This window comes from Cherax quadricarinatus, chromosome 37 (genome assembly GCF_038502225.1).
Source record: "Cherax quadricarinatus isolate ZL_2023a chromosome 37, ASM3850222v1, whole genome shotgun sequence".
NCBI classification, from domain to species: domain Eukaryota; kingdom Metazoa; phylum Arthropoda; class Malacostraca; order Decapoda; family Parastacidae; genus Cherax; species Cherax quadricarinatus.
Window position 1 is genome coordinate 2,204,297 of NC_091328.1, and position 14,974 is coordinate 2,219,270.

Sequence of the window (14,974 nt, forward strand, 5' to 3'; positions counted from 1 at the left end):
GGGATGATAAGGTAGTCCCAGCAGTCCGTCAGGAGGGATGATAAGGTAGTCCCAGCAGCCGTCAGGAGGGATGATAAGGTAGTCCCAGCAGCCTCAGGAGGGATGATAAGGTAGTCCCAGCAGCCCTCAGGAGGGATGATAAGGTAGTCCCAGCAGTCCTCAGGAGGGATGATAAGGTAGTCCCAGCAGCCTCAGGAGGGATGATAAGGTAGTCCCAGCAGTCCTCAGGAGGGATGATAAGGTAGTCCCAGCAGTCCTCAGGAGGGATGATAAGGTAGTCCCAGCAGCCGTCAGGAGGGATGATAAGGTAGTCCCAGCAGCCCTCAGGAGGGATGATAAGGTAGTCCCAGCAGCCGTCAGGAGGGATGATAAGGTAGTCCCAGCAGCCCTCAGGAGGGATGATAAGGTAGTCCCAGCAGCCGTCAGGAGGGATGATAAGGTAGTCCCAGCAGCCGTCAGGAGGGATGATAAGGTAGTCCCAGCAGCCGTCAGGAGGGATGATAAGGTAGTCCCAGCAGCCGTCAGGAGGGATGATAAGGTAGTCCCAGCAGCCCTCAGGAGGGATGATAAGGTAGTCCCAGCAGCCCTCAGGAGGGATGATAAGGTAGTCCCAGCAGCCGTCAGGAGGGATGATAAGGTAGTCCCAGCAGCCGTCAGGAGGGATGATAAGGTAGTCCCAGCAGCCGTCAGGAGGGATGATAAGGAGGCAGAGGAGGGATGATAAGGTAGTCCCAGCAGCCGTCAGGAGGGATGATAAGGTAGTCCCAGCAGCAGGAGGGATGATAAGGTAGTCCCAGCAGTCCTCAGGAGGGATGATAAGGTAGTCCCAGCAGCCCTCAGGAGGGATGATAAGGTAGTCCCAGCAGCCGTCAGGAGGGATGATAAGGTAGTCCCAGCAGCCGTCAGGAGGGATGATAAGGTAGTCCCAGCAGTCCTCAGGAGGGATGATAAGGTAGTCCCAGCAGCCCTCAGGAGGGATGATAAGGTAGTCCCAGCAGCAGCCGCAGTCCTCAGGAGGGATGATAAGGTAGTCCCAGCAGCCCTCAGGAGGGATGATAAGGTAGTCCCAGCAGCCGTCAGGAGGGATGATAAGGTAGTCCCAGCAGCCGTCAGGAGGGATGATAAGGTAGTCCCAGCAGCCGTCAGGAGGGATGATAAGGTAGTCCCAGCAGCCCTCAGGAGGGATGATAAGGTAGTCCCAGCAGCCGTCAGGAGGGATGATAAGGTAGTCCCAGCAGCCGTCAGGAGGGATGATAAGGTAGTCCCAGCAGTCCTCAGGAGGGATGATAAGGTAGTCCCAGCAGCCCTCAGGAGGGATGATAAGGTAGTCCCAGCAGCCGTCAGGAGGGATGATAAGGTAGTCCCAGCAGCCCTCAGGAGGGATGATAAGGTAGTCCCAGCAGTCCTCAGGAGGGATGATAAGGTAGTCCCAGCAGCCGTCAGGAGGGATGATAAGGTAGTCCCAGCAGCCGTCAGGAGGGATGATAAGGTAGTCCCAGCAGCCGTCAGGAGGGATGATAAGGTAGTCCCAGCAGCCGTCAGGAGGGATGATAAGGTAGTCCCAGCAGCCCTCAGGAGGGATGATAAGGTAGTCCCAGCAGCCGTCAGGAGGGACAATAAGGTAGTCCCAGCAGCCGTCAGGAGGGATAATAAGGTAGTCCCAGCAGCCTCAGGAGGGATGATAAGGTAGTCCCAGCAGCCTCAGGAGGGATGATAAGGTAGTCCCAGCAGTCCTCAGGAGGGATGATAAGGTAGTCCCAGCAGCCGTCAGGAGGGATGATAAGGTAGTCCCAGCAGCCCTCAGGAGGGATGATAAGGTAGTCCCAGCAGCCGTCAGGAGGGATGATAAGGTAGTCCCAGCAGCCGTCAGGAGGGATGATAAGGTAGTCCCAGCAGTCCTCAGGAGGGATGATAAGGTAGTCCCAGCAGTCCAGGAGGGATGATAAGGTAGTCCCAGCAGAGGAGGGATGATAAGATAGTCCCAGCAGTCCTCAGGAGGGACGATAAGGTAGTCCCAGCAGTCCTCAGGAGGGATGATAAGGTAGTCCCAGCAGTCCTCAGGAGGGATGATAAGGTAGTCCCAGCAGCCGTCAGGAGGGATGATAAGGTAGTCCCAGCAGCCGTCAGGAGGGATGATAAGGTAGTCCCAGCAGCCCTCAGGAGGGATGATAAGGTAGTCCCAGCAGCCCTCAGGAGGGATGATAAGGTAGTCCCAGCAGTCCTCAGGAGGGATGATAAGGTAGTCCCAGCAGCCGTCAGGAGGGATGATAAGGTAGTCCCAGCAGGCCTCAGGAGGGATGATAAGGTAGTCCCAGCAGTCCGTCAGGAGGGATGATAAGGTAGTCCCAGCAGCCCTCAGGAGGGATGATAAGGTAGTCCCAGCAGCCCTCAGGAGGGATGATAAGGTAGTCCCAGCAGCCCTCAGGAGGGATGATAAGGTAGTCCCAGCAGCCGTCAGGAGGGATGATAAGGTAGTCCCAGCAGTCCTCAGGAGGGATGATAAGGTAGTCCCAGCAGTCCTCAGGAGGGATGATAAGGTAGTCCCAGCAGCCCTCAGGAGGGATGATAAGGTAGTCCCAGCAGCCGTCAGGAGGGATGATAAGGTAGTCCCAGCAGCCCTCAGGAGGGATGATAAGGTAGTCCCAGCAGCCGTCAGGAGGGATGATAAGGTAGTCCCAGCAGCCCTCAGGAGGGATGATAAGGTAGTCCCAGCAGTCCTCAGGAGGGATGATAAGGTAGTCCCAGCAGCCCTCAGGAGGGATGATAAGGTAGTCCCAGCAGCCGTCAGGAGGGATGATAAGGTAGTCCCAGCAGCCGTCAGGAGGGATGATAAGGTAGTCCCAGCAGCCGTCAGGAGGGATGATAAGGTAGTCCCAGCAGCCGTCAGGAGGGATAATAAGGTAGTCCCAGCAGCCGTCAGGAGGGATAATAAGGTAGTCCCAGCAGCCGTCAGGAGGGATAATAAGGTAGTCCCAGCAGCCGTCAGGAGGGATAATAAGGTAGTCCCAGCAGCCGTCAGGAGGGATAATAAGGTAGTCCCAGCAGCCGTCAGGAGGGATAATAAGGTAGTCCCAGCAGCCGTCAGGAGGGATAATAAGGTAGTCCCAGCAGTCCTCAGGAGGGATAATAAGGTAGTCCCAGCAGTCCTCAGGAGGGATAATAAGGTAGTCCCAGCAGTCCTCAGGAGGGATAATAAGGTAGTCCCAGCAGCCGTCAGGAGGGATAATAAGGTAGTCCCAGAAGTCCTCAGGAGGGATGATAAGGTAGTCCCAGCAGCCGTCAGGAGGGATAATAAGGTAGTCCCAGCAGCCGTCAGGAGGGATAATAAGGTAGTCCCAGCAGCCGTCAGGAGGGATAATAAGGTAGTCCCAGCAGCCGTCAGGAGGGATGATAAGGTAGTCCCAGCAGCCGTCAGGAGGGATAATAAGGTAGTCCCAGCAGCCGTCAGGAGGGATAATAAGGTAGTCCCAGCAGCCGTCAGGAGGGATAATAAGGTAGTCCCAGCAGTCCTCAGGAGGGATAATAAGGTAGTCCCAGCAGTCCTCAGGAGGGATAATAAGGTAGTCCCAGCAGTCCTCAGGAGGGATAATAAGGTAGTCCCAGCAGCCGTCAGGAGGGATAATAAGGTAGTCCCAGCAGTCCTCAGGAGGGATGATAAGGTCGTCCGAGCAGCCGTCAGGAGGGATTATAAGGTAGTCCCAGCAGCCCTCAGGAGGGATAATAAGGTAGTCCCAGCAGTCGTCAGGAGGGATAATAAGGTAGTCCCAGCAGTCCTCAGGAGGGATAATAAGGTATAAGGTATAATAAGTAGTCCCAGCAGTCCTCAGGAGGGATAATAAGGTATAAGGTAGTCCCAGCAGTCCTCAGGAGGGATGATAAGGTAGTCCCAGCAGTCCTCAGGAGGGATGATAAGGTAGTCCCAGCAGTCCTCAGGAGGGATGATAAGGTAGTCCCAGCAGCCCTCAGGAGGGATGATAAGGTAGTCCCAGCAGCCCTCAGGAGGGATGATAAGGTAGTCCCAGCAGCCGTCAGGAGGGATGATAAGGTAGTCCCAGCAGTCCTCAGGAGGGATGATAAGGTAGTCCCAGCAGTCCTCAGGAGGGATGATAAGGTAGTCCCAGCAGCCCTCAGGAGGGATGATAAGGTAGTCCCAGCAGTCCTCAGGAGGGATGATAAGGTAGTCCCAGCAGTCCTCAGGAGGGATGATAAGGTAGTCCCAGCAGCCCTCAGGAGGGATGATAAGGTAGTCCCAGCAGCCCTCAGGAGGGATGATAAGGTAGTCCCAGCAGTCCTCAGGAGGGATGATAAGGTAGTCCCAGCAGTCCTCAGGAGGGATGATAAGGTAGTCCCAGCAGCCGTCAGGAGGGATAATAAGGTAGTCCCAGCAGCCGTCAGGAGGGATAATAAGGTAGTCCCAGCAGCCGTCAGAAGGGATAATAAGGTAGTCCCAGCAGCCGTCAGGAGGGATAATAAGGTAGTCCCAGCAGCCGTCAGGAGGGATAATAAGGTAGTCCCAGCAGCCGTCAGGAGGGATAATAAGGTAGTCCCAGCAGCCGTCAGGAGGGATAATAAGGTAGTCCCAGCAGCCGTCAGGAGGGATAATAAGGTAGTCCCAGCAGCCGTCAGGAGGGATAATAAGGTAGTCCCAGCAGCCGTCAGGAGGGATAATAAGGTAGTCCCAGCAGTCCTCAGGAGGGATAATAAGGTAGTCCCAGCAGTCCTCAGGAGGGATAATAAGGTAGTCCCAGCAGTCCTCAGGAGGGATAATAAGGTAGTCCCAGCAGCCGTCAGGAGGGATAATAAGGTAGTCCCAGAAGTCCTCAGGAGGGATGATAAGGTAGTCCCAGCAGCCGTCAGGAGGGATAATAAGGTAGTCCCAGCAGCCGTCAGGAGGGATAATAAGGTAGTCCCAGCAGCCGTCAGGAGGGATAATAAGGTAGTCCCAGCAGCCGTCAGGAGGGATGATAAGGTAGTCCCAGCAGCCGTCAGGAGGGATAATAAGGTAGTCCCAGCAGCCGTCAGGAGGGATAATAAGGTAGTCCCAGCAGCCGTCAGGAGGGATAATAAGGTAGTCCCAGCAGTCCTCAGGAGGGATAATAAGGTAGTCCCAGCAGTCCTCAGGAGGGATAATAAGGTAGTCCCAGCAGTCCTCAGGAGGGATAATAAGGTAGTCCCAGCAGCCGTCAGGAGGGATAATAAGGTAGTCCCAGCAGCCGTCAGGAGGGATAATAAGGTAGTCCCAGCAGTCCTCAGGAGGGATAATAAGGTAGTCCCAGCAGTCCTCAGGAGGGATAATAAGGTAGTCCCAGCAGTCCTCAGGAGGGATAATAAGGTAGTCCCAGCAGCCGTCAGGAGGGATAATAAGGTAGTCCCAGCAGTCCTCAGGAGGGATGATAAGGTAGTCCCAGCAGCCGTCAGGAGGGATAATAAGGTAGTCCCAGCAGCCGTCAGGAGGGATAATAAGGTAGTCCCAGCAGCCGTCAGGAGGGATAATAAGGTAGTCCCAGCAGCCGTCAGGAGGGATGATAAGGTAGTCCCAGCAGCCGTCAGGAGGGATAATAAGGTAGTCCCAGCAGTCCTCAGGAGGGATAATAAGGTAGTCCCAGCAGTCCTCAGGAGGGATAATAAGGTAGTCCCAGCAGTCCTCAGGAGGGATAATAAGGTAGTCCCAGCAGCCGTCAGGAGGGATAATAAGGTAGTCCCAGCAGTCCTCAGGAGGGATGATAAGGTAGTCCCAGCAGTCCTCAGGAGGGATGATAAGGTAGTCCCAGCAGTCCTCAGGAGGGATGATAAGGTAGTCCCAGCAGCCCTCAGGAGGGATGATAAGGTAGTCCCAGCAGCCCTCAGGAGGGATGATAAGGTAGTCCCAGCAGCCGTCAGGAGGGATGATAAGGTAGTCCCAGCAGTCCTCAGGAGGGATGATAAGGTAGTCCCAGCAGTCCTCAGGAGGGATGATAAGGTAGTCCCAGCAGCTCTCAGGAGGGATGATAAGGTAGTCCCAGCAGTCCTCAGGAGGGATGATAAGGTAGTCCCAGCAGTCCTCAGGAGGGATGATAAGGTAGTCCCAGCAGCCCTCAGGAGGGATGATAAGGTAGTCCCAGCAGCCCTCAGGAGGGATGATAAGGTAGTCCCAGCAGTCCTCAGGAGGGATGATAAGGTAGTCCCAGCAGTCCTCAGGAGGGATGATAAGGTAGTCCCAGCAGTCCTCAGGAGGGATGATAAGGTAGTCCCAGCAGCCGTCAGGAGGGATAATAAGGTAGTCCCAGCAGCCGTCAGGAGGGATAATAAGGTAGTCCCAGCAGCCGTCAGAAGGGATAATAAGGTAGTCCCAGCAGCCGTCAGGAGGGATAATAAGGTAGTCCCAGCAGTCCTCAGGAGGGATAATAAGGTAGTCCCAGCAGTCCTCAGGAGGGATGATAAGGTAGTCCCAGCAGTCCTCAGGAGGGATAATAAGGTAGTCCCAGCAGTCCTCAGGAGGGATAATAAGGTAGTCCCAGCAGTCCTCAGGAGGGATAATAAGGTAGTCCCAGCAGTCCTCAGGAGGGATAATAAGGTAGTCCCAGCAGTCCTCAGGAGGGATAATAAGGTAGTCCCAGCAGTCCTCAGGAGGGATAATAAGGTAGTCCCAGCAGTCCTCAGGAGGGATAATAAGGTAGTCCCAGCAGTCCTCAGGAGGGATGATAAGGTAGTCCCAGCAGCCGTCAGGAGGGATAATAAGGTAGTCCCAGCAGTCCTCAGGAGGGATAATAAGGTAGTCCCAGCAGCCGTCAGGAGGGATAATAAGGTAGTCCCAGCAGCCGTCAGGAGGGATGATAAGGTAGTCCCAGCAGCCCTCAGGAGGGATGATAAGGTAGTCCCAGCAGCCGTCAGGAGGGATAATAAGGTAGTCCCAGCAGCCGTCAGGAGGGATGATAAGGTAGTCCCAGCAGCCGTCAGGAGGGATAATAAGGTAGTCCCAGCAGCCGTCAGGAGGGATGATAAGGTAGTCCAAGCAGCCGTCAGGAGGGATAATAAGGTAGTCCCAGCAGCCGTCAGGAGGGATGATAAGGTAGTCCCAGCAGCCGTCAGGAGGGATAATAAGGTAGTCCCAGCAGCCGTCAGGAGGGATAATAAGGTAGTCCCAGCAGCCGTCAGGAGGGATAATAAGGTAGTCCCAGCAGTCCTCAGGAGGGATAATAAGGTAGTCCCAGCAGTCCTCAGGAGGGATAATAAGGTAGTCCCAGCAGTCCTCAGGAGGGATAATAAGGTAGTCCCAGCAGTCCTCAGGAGGGATGATAAGGTAGTCCCAGCAGCCGTCAGGAGGGATAATAAGGTAGTCCCAGCAGCCGTCAGGAGGGATAATAAGGTAGTCCCAGCAGCCGTCAGGAGGGATGATAAGGTAGTCCCAGCAGCCGTCAGGAGGGATAATAAGGTAGTCCCAGCAGCCGTCAGGAGGGATGATAAGGTAGTCCCAGCAGCCGTCAGGAGGGATAATAAGGTAGTCCCAGCAGCCGTCAGGAGGGATAATAAGGTAGTCCCAGCAGCCGTCAGGAGGGATAATAAGGTAGTCCCAGCAGCCGTCAGGAGGGATAATAAGGTAGTCCCAGCAGTCCTCAGGAGGGATAATAAGGTAGTCCCAGCAGTCCTCAGGAGGGATGATAAGGTAGTCCCAGCAGTCCTCAGGAGGGATAATAAGGTAGTCCCAGCAGCCGTCAGGAGGGATAATAAGGTAGTCCCAGCAGCCGTCAGGAGGGATAATAAGGTAGTCCCAGCAGCCGTCAGGAGGGATAATAAGGTAGTCCCAGCAGTCCTCAGGAGGGATAATAAGGTAGTCCCAGCAGTCCTCAGGAGGGATGATAAGGTAGTCCCAGCAGTCCTCAGGAGGGATAATAAGGTAGTCCCAGCAGCCGTCAGGAGGGATAATAAGGTAGTCCCAGCAGTCTTCAGGAGGGATAATAAGGTAGTCCCAGCAGTCCTCAGGAGGGATAATAAGGTAGTCCCAGCAGCCCTCAGGAGGGATAATAAGGTAGTCCCAGCAGCCGTCAGGAGGGATAATAAGGTAGTCCCAGCAGCCGTCAGGAGGGATAATAAGGTAGTCCCAGCAGCCGTCAGGAGGGATAGTAAGGTAGTCCCAGCAGCCGTAAGGAGGGATAATAAGGTAGTCCCAGCAGCCGTCAGGAGGGATAATAAGGTAGTCCCAGCAGCCGTCAGGAGGGATAATAAGGTAGTCCCAGCAGCCGTCAGGAGGGATAATAAGGTAGTCCCAGCAGCCGTCAGGAGGGATAATAAGGTAGTCCCAGCAAGGGAAGGCTTCAGAATCACAACTTTAAGTCACAAGAATCTGTGTTCGGTACACCGCTTGTCAAGACCCATAACAGTGTGGCAGGTCACTCTCTCTCTCTCTCTCTCTCTCTCTCTCTCTCTCTCTCTCTCTCTCTCTCTCTCTCTCTCTCTCTCTCTCTCTCTCTCTCTCTCTCTCTCTCTCTCTCTCTCTCTCTCTCTCTCTCTCTCTCTCACTCTCTCTTTGTTTGGTTCTCTCAGACTACGTCAGGATATGTACACTGATAATTTACTCTAATTAACATTGAAGGTATTAAAGTATTCTTAGCTATTCTGAACTTCGTGTAGTAGATAGGCTTTTAACCCCATTAACTAAACCAACCAACCCATCGTTTTTTCCTTCCAGAGATGCGTTTATTGTTGTGTTTGGTGAATTAACCCTAAGATACCCATTCAGTAAGACAGTAGTCAGCCATGGTGGTAATGATCGTCTGGAAGGAGTGTAAATTTGATTTAAATTTGACTACCGAAGTGGCTAGTTTATTGTGCACCTCATATCCATCCTGTGGATGGTAGTGGCTAGTTTATTGTGCACCTCATATCCATCCTGTGGATGGTAGTGGCTAGTTTATTGTGCACCTCATATCCATCCTGTGGATGGTAGTGGCTAGTTTATTGTGCACCTCATATCCATCCTGTGGATGGTAGTGGCTAGTTTATTGTGCACCTCATATCCATCCTGGGGATGGTAGTGGCTAGTTTATTGTGTACCTCATATCCATCCTGGGGATGGTAGTGGCTAGTTTATTGTGTACCTCATATCCATCCTGGGGATGGTAGTGGCTAGTTTATTGTGCACCTCATATCCATCCTGGGGATGGTAGTGGCTAGTTTATTGTGCACCTCATATCCATCCTGGGGATGGTAGTGGCTAGTTTATTGTGCACCTCATATCCATCCTGTGGATGGTAGTGGCTAGTTTATTGTGTACCTCATATCCACCCTGTGGATGGTAGTGGCTAGTTTATTGTGCACCTCATATCCATCCTGGGGATGGTAGTGGCTAGTTTATTGTGTACCTCATATCCATCCTGTGGATGGTAGTGGCTACTTTATTGTGTACCTCATATCCATCCTGTGGAGGGTACTGCATGAGCATATGGATACACAATAGGCCTAGGATTAGGCTCCAAAAGGTTTCACAGGAGTACAAATGGATTTACGTCTACAGTTCACTTATACAAGTAAATTTATGAAATCTGCTAAATTTGTTTGTAACAGATTTTCACGAAAGAAATCTGTTTCCTCCAGTTTTTATGAAGGAGAGTCGTCTGGATATGGGAATGGATTCAGACATGGAGCCTAAGCATCTCTTGCAACTACCTATAAATTGCTTTTTGTATTTATGGTTCTCCGCTGGTCTCTGAGGATCTTTAAGATCCCCGGGAATGATCCAGATTTCGACCACAAGGATCCCCAGACTGTAGAGGACTGCATCTCTGCATCCACAGTCTGGAAGGAGGATATTCACGTCCTGAATTGGTTGACAGGTTCAACCTTGACTAATATTCTGTATCTCGGTACAGACAGGTCCCGCTTTACAGCGCTTCAATGTACATCATTTCGTTAATGCAGCATTTTTTTTCGATTATGCCCATTCTTTATTATTCAGACTTCCTACAATAAATATATTCACCACTATAAGCTGAGGACGAAAATATTTTAAGGTAAGTAATGTGTAGACTGTATATGCATTGTTTTAGGCCTGTCTATATTGTTCACTTAATATATGTTAGTGTAAACACGTTACCACTTTATGGCGAGTTTCACTTTACAGCAGTAGTCCACAACCTAACCTGCTGTATAAGCGGGGACCTACAGTAGCCCACAACCTAACCTGCTGTATAAGCGGGGCCCTACAGTAGCCCACAACCTAACCTGCTGTATAAGCGGGGCCCTACAGTAGCCCACAACCTAACCTGCTGTATAAGCGGGGCCCTACAGTAGCCCACAACCTAACCTGCTGTATAAGCGGGGCCCTACAGTAGCCCACAACCTAACTTGCTATATAAGCGGGGCCCTACAGTAGTCCACAACCTAACCTGCTGTATAAGCGGGGCCCTACAGTAGCCCACAACCTAACCTGCTGTATAAGCGGGGCCCTACAGTAGCCCACAACCTAACCTACTGTATAAGCGGGGCCCTACAGTAGCCCACAACCTAACCTGCTGTATAAGCGGGGCCCTACAGTAGTCCACAACCTAACCTGCTATATAAGCGGGGCCCTACAGTAGTCCACAACCTAACCTGCTGTATAAGCGGGGCCCTACAGTAGCCCACAACCTAACCTGCTGTATAAGCGGGGCCCTACAGTAGCCCACAACCTAACCTGCTGTACAAGCGGGGCCCTACAGTAGCCCACAACCTAACCTGCTGTATAAGCGGGGCCCTACAGTAGCCCACAACCTAACCTGCTGTATAAGCGGGGCCCTACAGTAGTCCACAACCTAACCTGATATATAAGCGGGGCCCTACAGTAGCCCACAACCTAACCTGCTTTATAAGCGGGGCCCTACAGTAGTCCACAACCTAACCTGCTGTATAAGCGGGGCCCTACAGTAGCCCACAACCTAACCTGCTATATAAGCGAGACCCTACAGTAGCCCATAATCTAACCTGATATATAAGCGGGGCCCTACAGTAGTCCACAACCTAACCTGCTGTATAAGCGGGGCCCTACAGTAGCCCACAACCTAACCTGCTATATAAGCGAGACCCTACAGTAGCCCATAATCTAACCTGATATATAAGCGGGGCCCTACAGTAGCCCACAACCTAACCTGCTGTATAAGCGGGGCCCTACAGTAGCCCACAACCTAACCTGCTGTATAAGCGGGGCCCTACAGTAGCCCACAACCTAACCTGCTATATAAGCGGGGCCCTACAGTAGCCCACAACCTAACCTGCTATATAAGCGGGGCCCTACAGTAGCCCACAACCTAACTTGCTATATAAGCGGGGCCCTACAGTAGCCCACAACCTAACCTGCTATATAAGCGGGGCCCTACAGTAGCCCACAACCTAACCTGCTATATAAGCGGGGCCCTACAGTAGCCCACAACCTAACCTGCTATATAAGCGGGGCCCTACAGTAGCCCACAACCTAACCTGCTATATAAGCGGGGCCCTACAGTAGCCCACAACCTAACCTGCTATATAAGCGGGGCCCTACAGTAGCCCACAACCTAACCTGCTATATAAGCGGGGCCCTACAGTAGCCCACAACCTAACCTGCTATATAAGCGGGGCCCTACAGTAGCCCACAACCTAACCTATATAAGCGGGGCCCTACAGTAGCCCACAACCTAACCTGCTATATAAGCGGGGCCCTACAGTAGCCCACAACCTAACCTGCTATATAAGCGGGGCCCTACAGTAGCCCACAACCTAACTGCTATATAAGCGGGGCCCTACAGTAGCCCACAACCTAACCTGCTATATAAGCGGGGCCCTACAGTAGCCCACAACCTAACTTGCTATATAAGCGGGGCCCTACAGTAGCCCACAACCTAACCTGCTATATAAGCGGGGCCCTACAGTAGCCCACAACCTAACCTGCTATATAAGCGGGGCCCTACAGTAGCCCACAACCTAACCTGCTATATAAGCGGGAGCCTACAGTAGCCCACAACCTAACCTGCTATATAAGCGGGGCCCTACAGTAGCCCACAACCTAACCTGCTATATAAGCGGGGCCCTACAGTAGCCCACAACCTAACCTGCTATATAAGCGGGGCCCTACAGTAGCCCACAACCTAACCTGCTATATAAGCGGGGCCCTACAGTAGCCCACAACCTAACCTGCTATATAAGCGGGGCCCTACAGTAGCCCACAACCTAACCTGCTATATAAGCGGGGCCCTACAGTAGCCCACAACCTAACCTGCTATATAAGCGGGGCCCTACAGTAGCCCACAACCTAACCTGCTATATAAGCGGGGCCCTACAGTAGCCCACAACCTAACCTGCTATATAAGCGGGAGCCTACAGTAGCCCACAACCTAACCTGCTATATAAGCGGGGCCCTACAGTAGCCCACAACCTAACCTGCTATATAAGCGGGGCCCTACAGTAGCCCACAACCTAACTTGCTATATAAGCGGGGCCCTACAGTAGCCCACAACCTAACCTGCTATATAAGCGGGGCCCTACAGCAGCCCACAACCTAACCTGCTATATAAGCGGGGCCCTACAGCAGCCCACAACCTAACTTGCTATATAAGCGGGGCCCTACAGTAGCCCACAACCTAACCTGCTATATAAGCGGGGCCCTACAGTAGCCCACAACCTAACTTGCTATATAAGCGGGGCCCTACAGTAGCCCACAACCTAACCTGCTATATAAGCGGGGCCCTACAGTAGCCCACAACCTAACCTGCTATATAAGCGGGGCCCTACAGTAGCCCACAACCTAACCTGCTATATAAGCGGGGCCCTACAGTAGCCCACAACCTAACTTGCTATATAAGCGGGGCCCTACAGTAGCCCACAACCTAACCTGCTATATAAGCGGGGCCCTACAGTAGCCCACAACCTAACCTGCTATATAAGCGGGGCCCTACAGTAGCCCACAACCTAACCTGCTATATAAGCGGGGCCCTACAGTAGCCCACAACCTAACCTGCTATATAAGCGTGGCCCTACAGTAGCCCACAACCTAACCTGCTATGTAAGCGGGGCCCTACAGTAGCCCACAACCTAACCTGCTATATAAGCGGGGCCCTACAGTAGCCCACAACCTAACTTGCTATATAAGCGGGGCCCTACAGTAGCCCACAACCTAACCTGCTATATAAGCGGGGCCCTACAGTAGCCCACAACCTAACCTGCTATATAAGCGGGGCCCTACAGTAGCCTGGAACTTAACCTGCTGTATAAGCGGGGTCCTACAGTAGCCCACAACCTAACCTGCTATATAAGCGGGGCCCTACAGTAGCCCACAACCTAACGTGCTATATAAGCGGGGCCCTACGGTAGCCCACAACCTAACCTGCTGTATAAACGGGGCCCTACAGTAGCCCACAACCTAACCTGCTATATAAGCGGGGCCCTACAGTAGCCTGGAACTTAACCTGCTGTATAAGCGGGGTCCTACAGTAGCCCACAACCTAACCTGCTATATAAGCGGGGCCCTACAGTAGCCCACAACCTAACGTGCTATATAAGCGGGGCCCTACGGTAGCCCACAACCTAACCTGCTGTATAAACGGGGCCCTACAGTAGCCCACAACCTAACCTGCTATATAAGCGGGGCCCTACAGTAGCCCACAACCTAACCTGCTGTATAAACGGGGCCCTACAGTAGCCCACAACCTAACCTGCTATATAAGCGGGGCCCTACAGTAGCCCACAACCTAACCTGCTATATAAGCGGGGCCCTACAGTAGCCCACAACCTAACCTGCTGTATAAACGGGTCCCTACAGTATAGCATTTCCACTGACAACTCAAAGACCTACCATGGCCTAGCCTACAAATGAACATAAAATTACTAGTAGTAAGCATGAACTATCTTAATTACAAATCAGGGAACTGGTGAGGGTTTGAACCAGGGCAAGTGAGCGCTACAACTCACAGACCAGTGCGTTAATGACTGGGCCAGATGACTCTGATAAGATTCATGTAGCTTGGTATATTTCTGCACACCATAAGGAGGTTAGCATAGGCCACCACTGTGAAGATTCACAGACCTGTTATTGTGGACCCTGATACTTGAGAACCCTAGTACTTGTGGACCCTGGTACTTTTGGACCCTGGTACTTGTGGACCCTGGTATTTGTGGACCCTGGTACTTGTGGACATTGGTACTTGTGGACCCTGGTGCTTGTGGACCCTGGTACTTGTGGACCCTGGTACTTGTGGACCCTGGTACTTGTGGACCCTGGTACTTGTGAACACTAGTACTTGTGGACCCTGGTACTTGAGGACCCTAGTACTTGTGGACCCTGGTACTTGTGGGCCCTGGTACTTGTGAACACTGGTACTTGTGGACCATTGTACTTGTGCACCCTGGTACTTGTGGATCCTGGTACTTGTGGACCATTATACTTGTGGACCCTGGTACTTGTGGATCCTGGTACTTGTGGACCTGGTACTTGTGGACCCTGGTACTTGTGGACCTGGTACTTGTAGGCCCTGGTACTTGTGGACCCTGGTACTTGTGGACCCTGGTACTTGTGTGGCACAGCTGAAAAGAACGAAGAATCTGGCTGTCAAGATTTAGGCTGTCTTAGTGACCTCTATGCCCTCCCTGCCTCCCTCCCTCCCTCCCTCCCACCCTCCCTCCCATCTTCCTTCCCTCCATCCCTCCCTCCTTCCCTTTCTTTCTCCCTCCCTCCCTGCCTCACTCCCTCCCTCCCTCCCTCCCACCCTCCCTCCCTCCCTCCCTGCCTTCCTCCCTCCGTCTCTCCCTGCCTCCCTCCCTCTCTCCCTGCCTCCCTCCCTCCCTCCCTCCATCTCTCCCTGCCTCCCTCCCTCCCTCCATCTCTCCCTGCCTCCCTCCCTCCCTCCATCTCTCCCTGCCTCCCTCCCAACACTGCTGGACCCCAGACCATACACAAACGCTGTTGGATCCCAGACCATACACCAACACTGTTGGATCCCAGACCATACACTAACACTGCTGGACCCCAGACCATACACCAACACTGCTGGAC

The 14,974-nt window shown here is 52.9% G+C and overlaps 2 protein-coding genes across 2 annotated transcripts in view; both read right to left on the reverse strand.

The window, feature by feature from the left end:
• LOC138853661 (probable inactive protein kinase DDB_G0270444) overlaps positions 1-9,418 on the reverse strand; it is a 30,065-nt gene extending 20,647 nt beyond the window's left edge. Inside the window, exon 1 of the mRNA XM_070091708.1 lies at positions 9,383-9,418. Within this exon, the coding sequence (XP_069947809.1) occupies positions 9,383-9,418 (36 nt within the window). The remainder of the gene's footprint in view (positions 1-9,382) is intronic.
• Positions 9,419-9,544: 126 nt separating this feature from the next.
• The window catches only part of LOC138853662 (proline-rich protein 36-like), a 26,307-nt gene continuing 20,877 nt past the window's right edge, over positions 9,545-14,974 (reverse strand). Inside the window, exons 4-5 of the mRNA XM_070091709.1 lie at positions 14,255-14,505; positions 9,545-9,793 (exon numbers count right to left, since the gene is read on the reverse strand). Of these exons, the coding sequence (XP_069947810.1) occupies positions 9,545-9,793; positions 14,255-14,505 (500 nt within the window). The remainder of the gene's footprint in view (positions 9,794-14,254; positions 14,506-14,974) is intronic.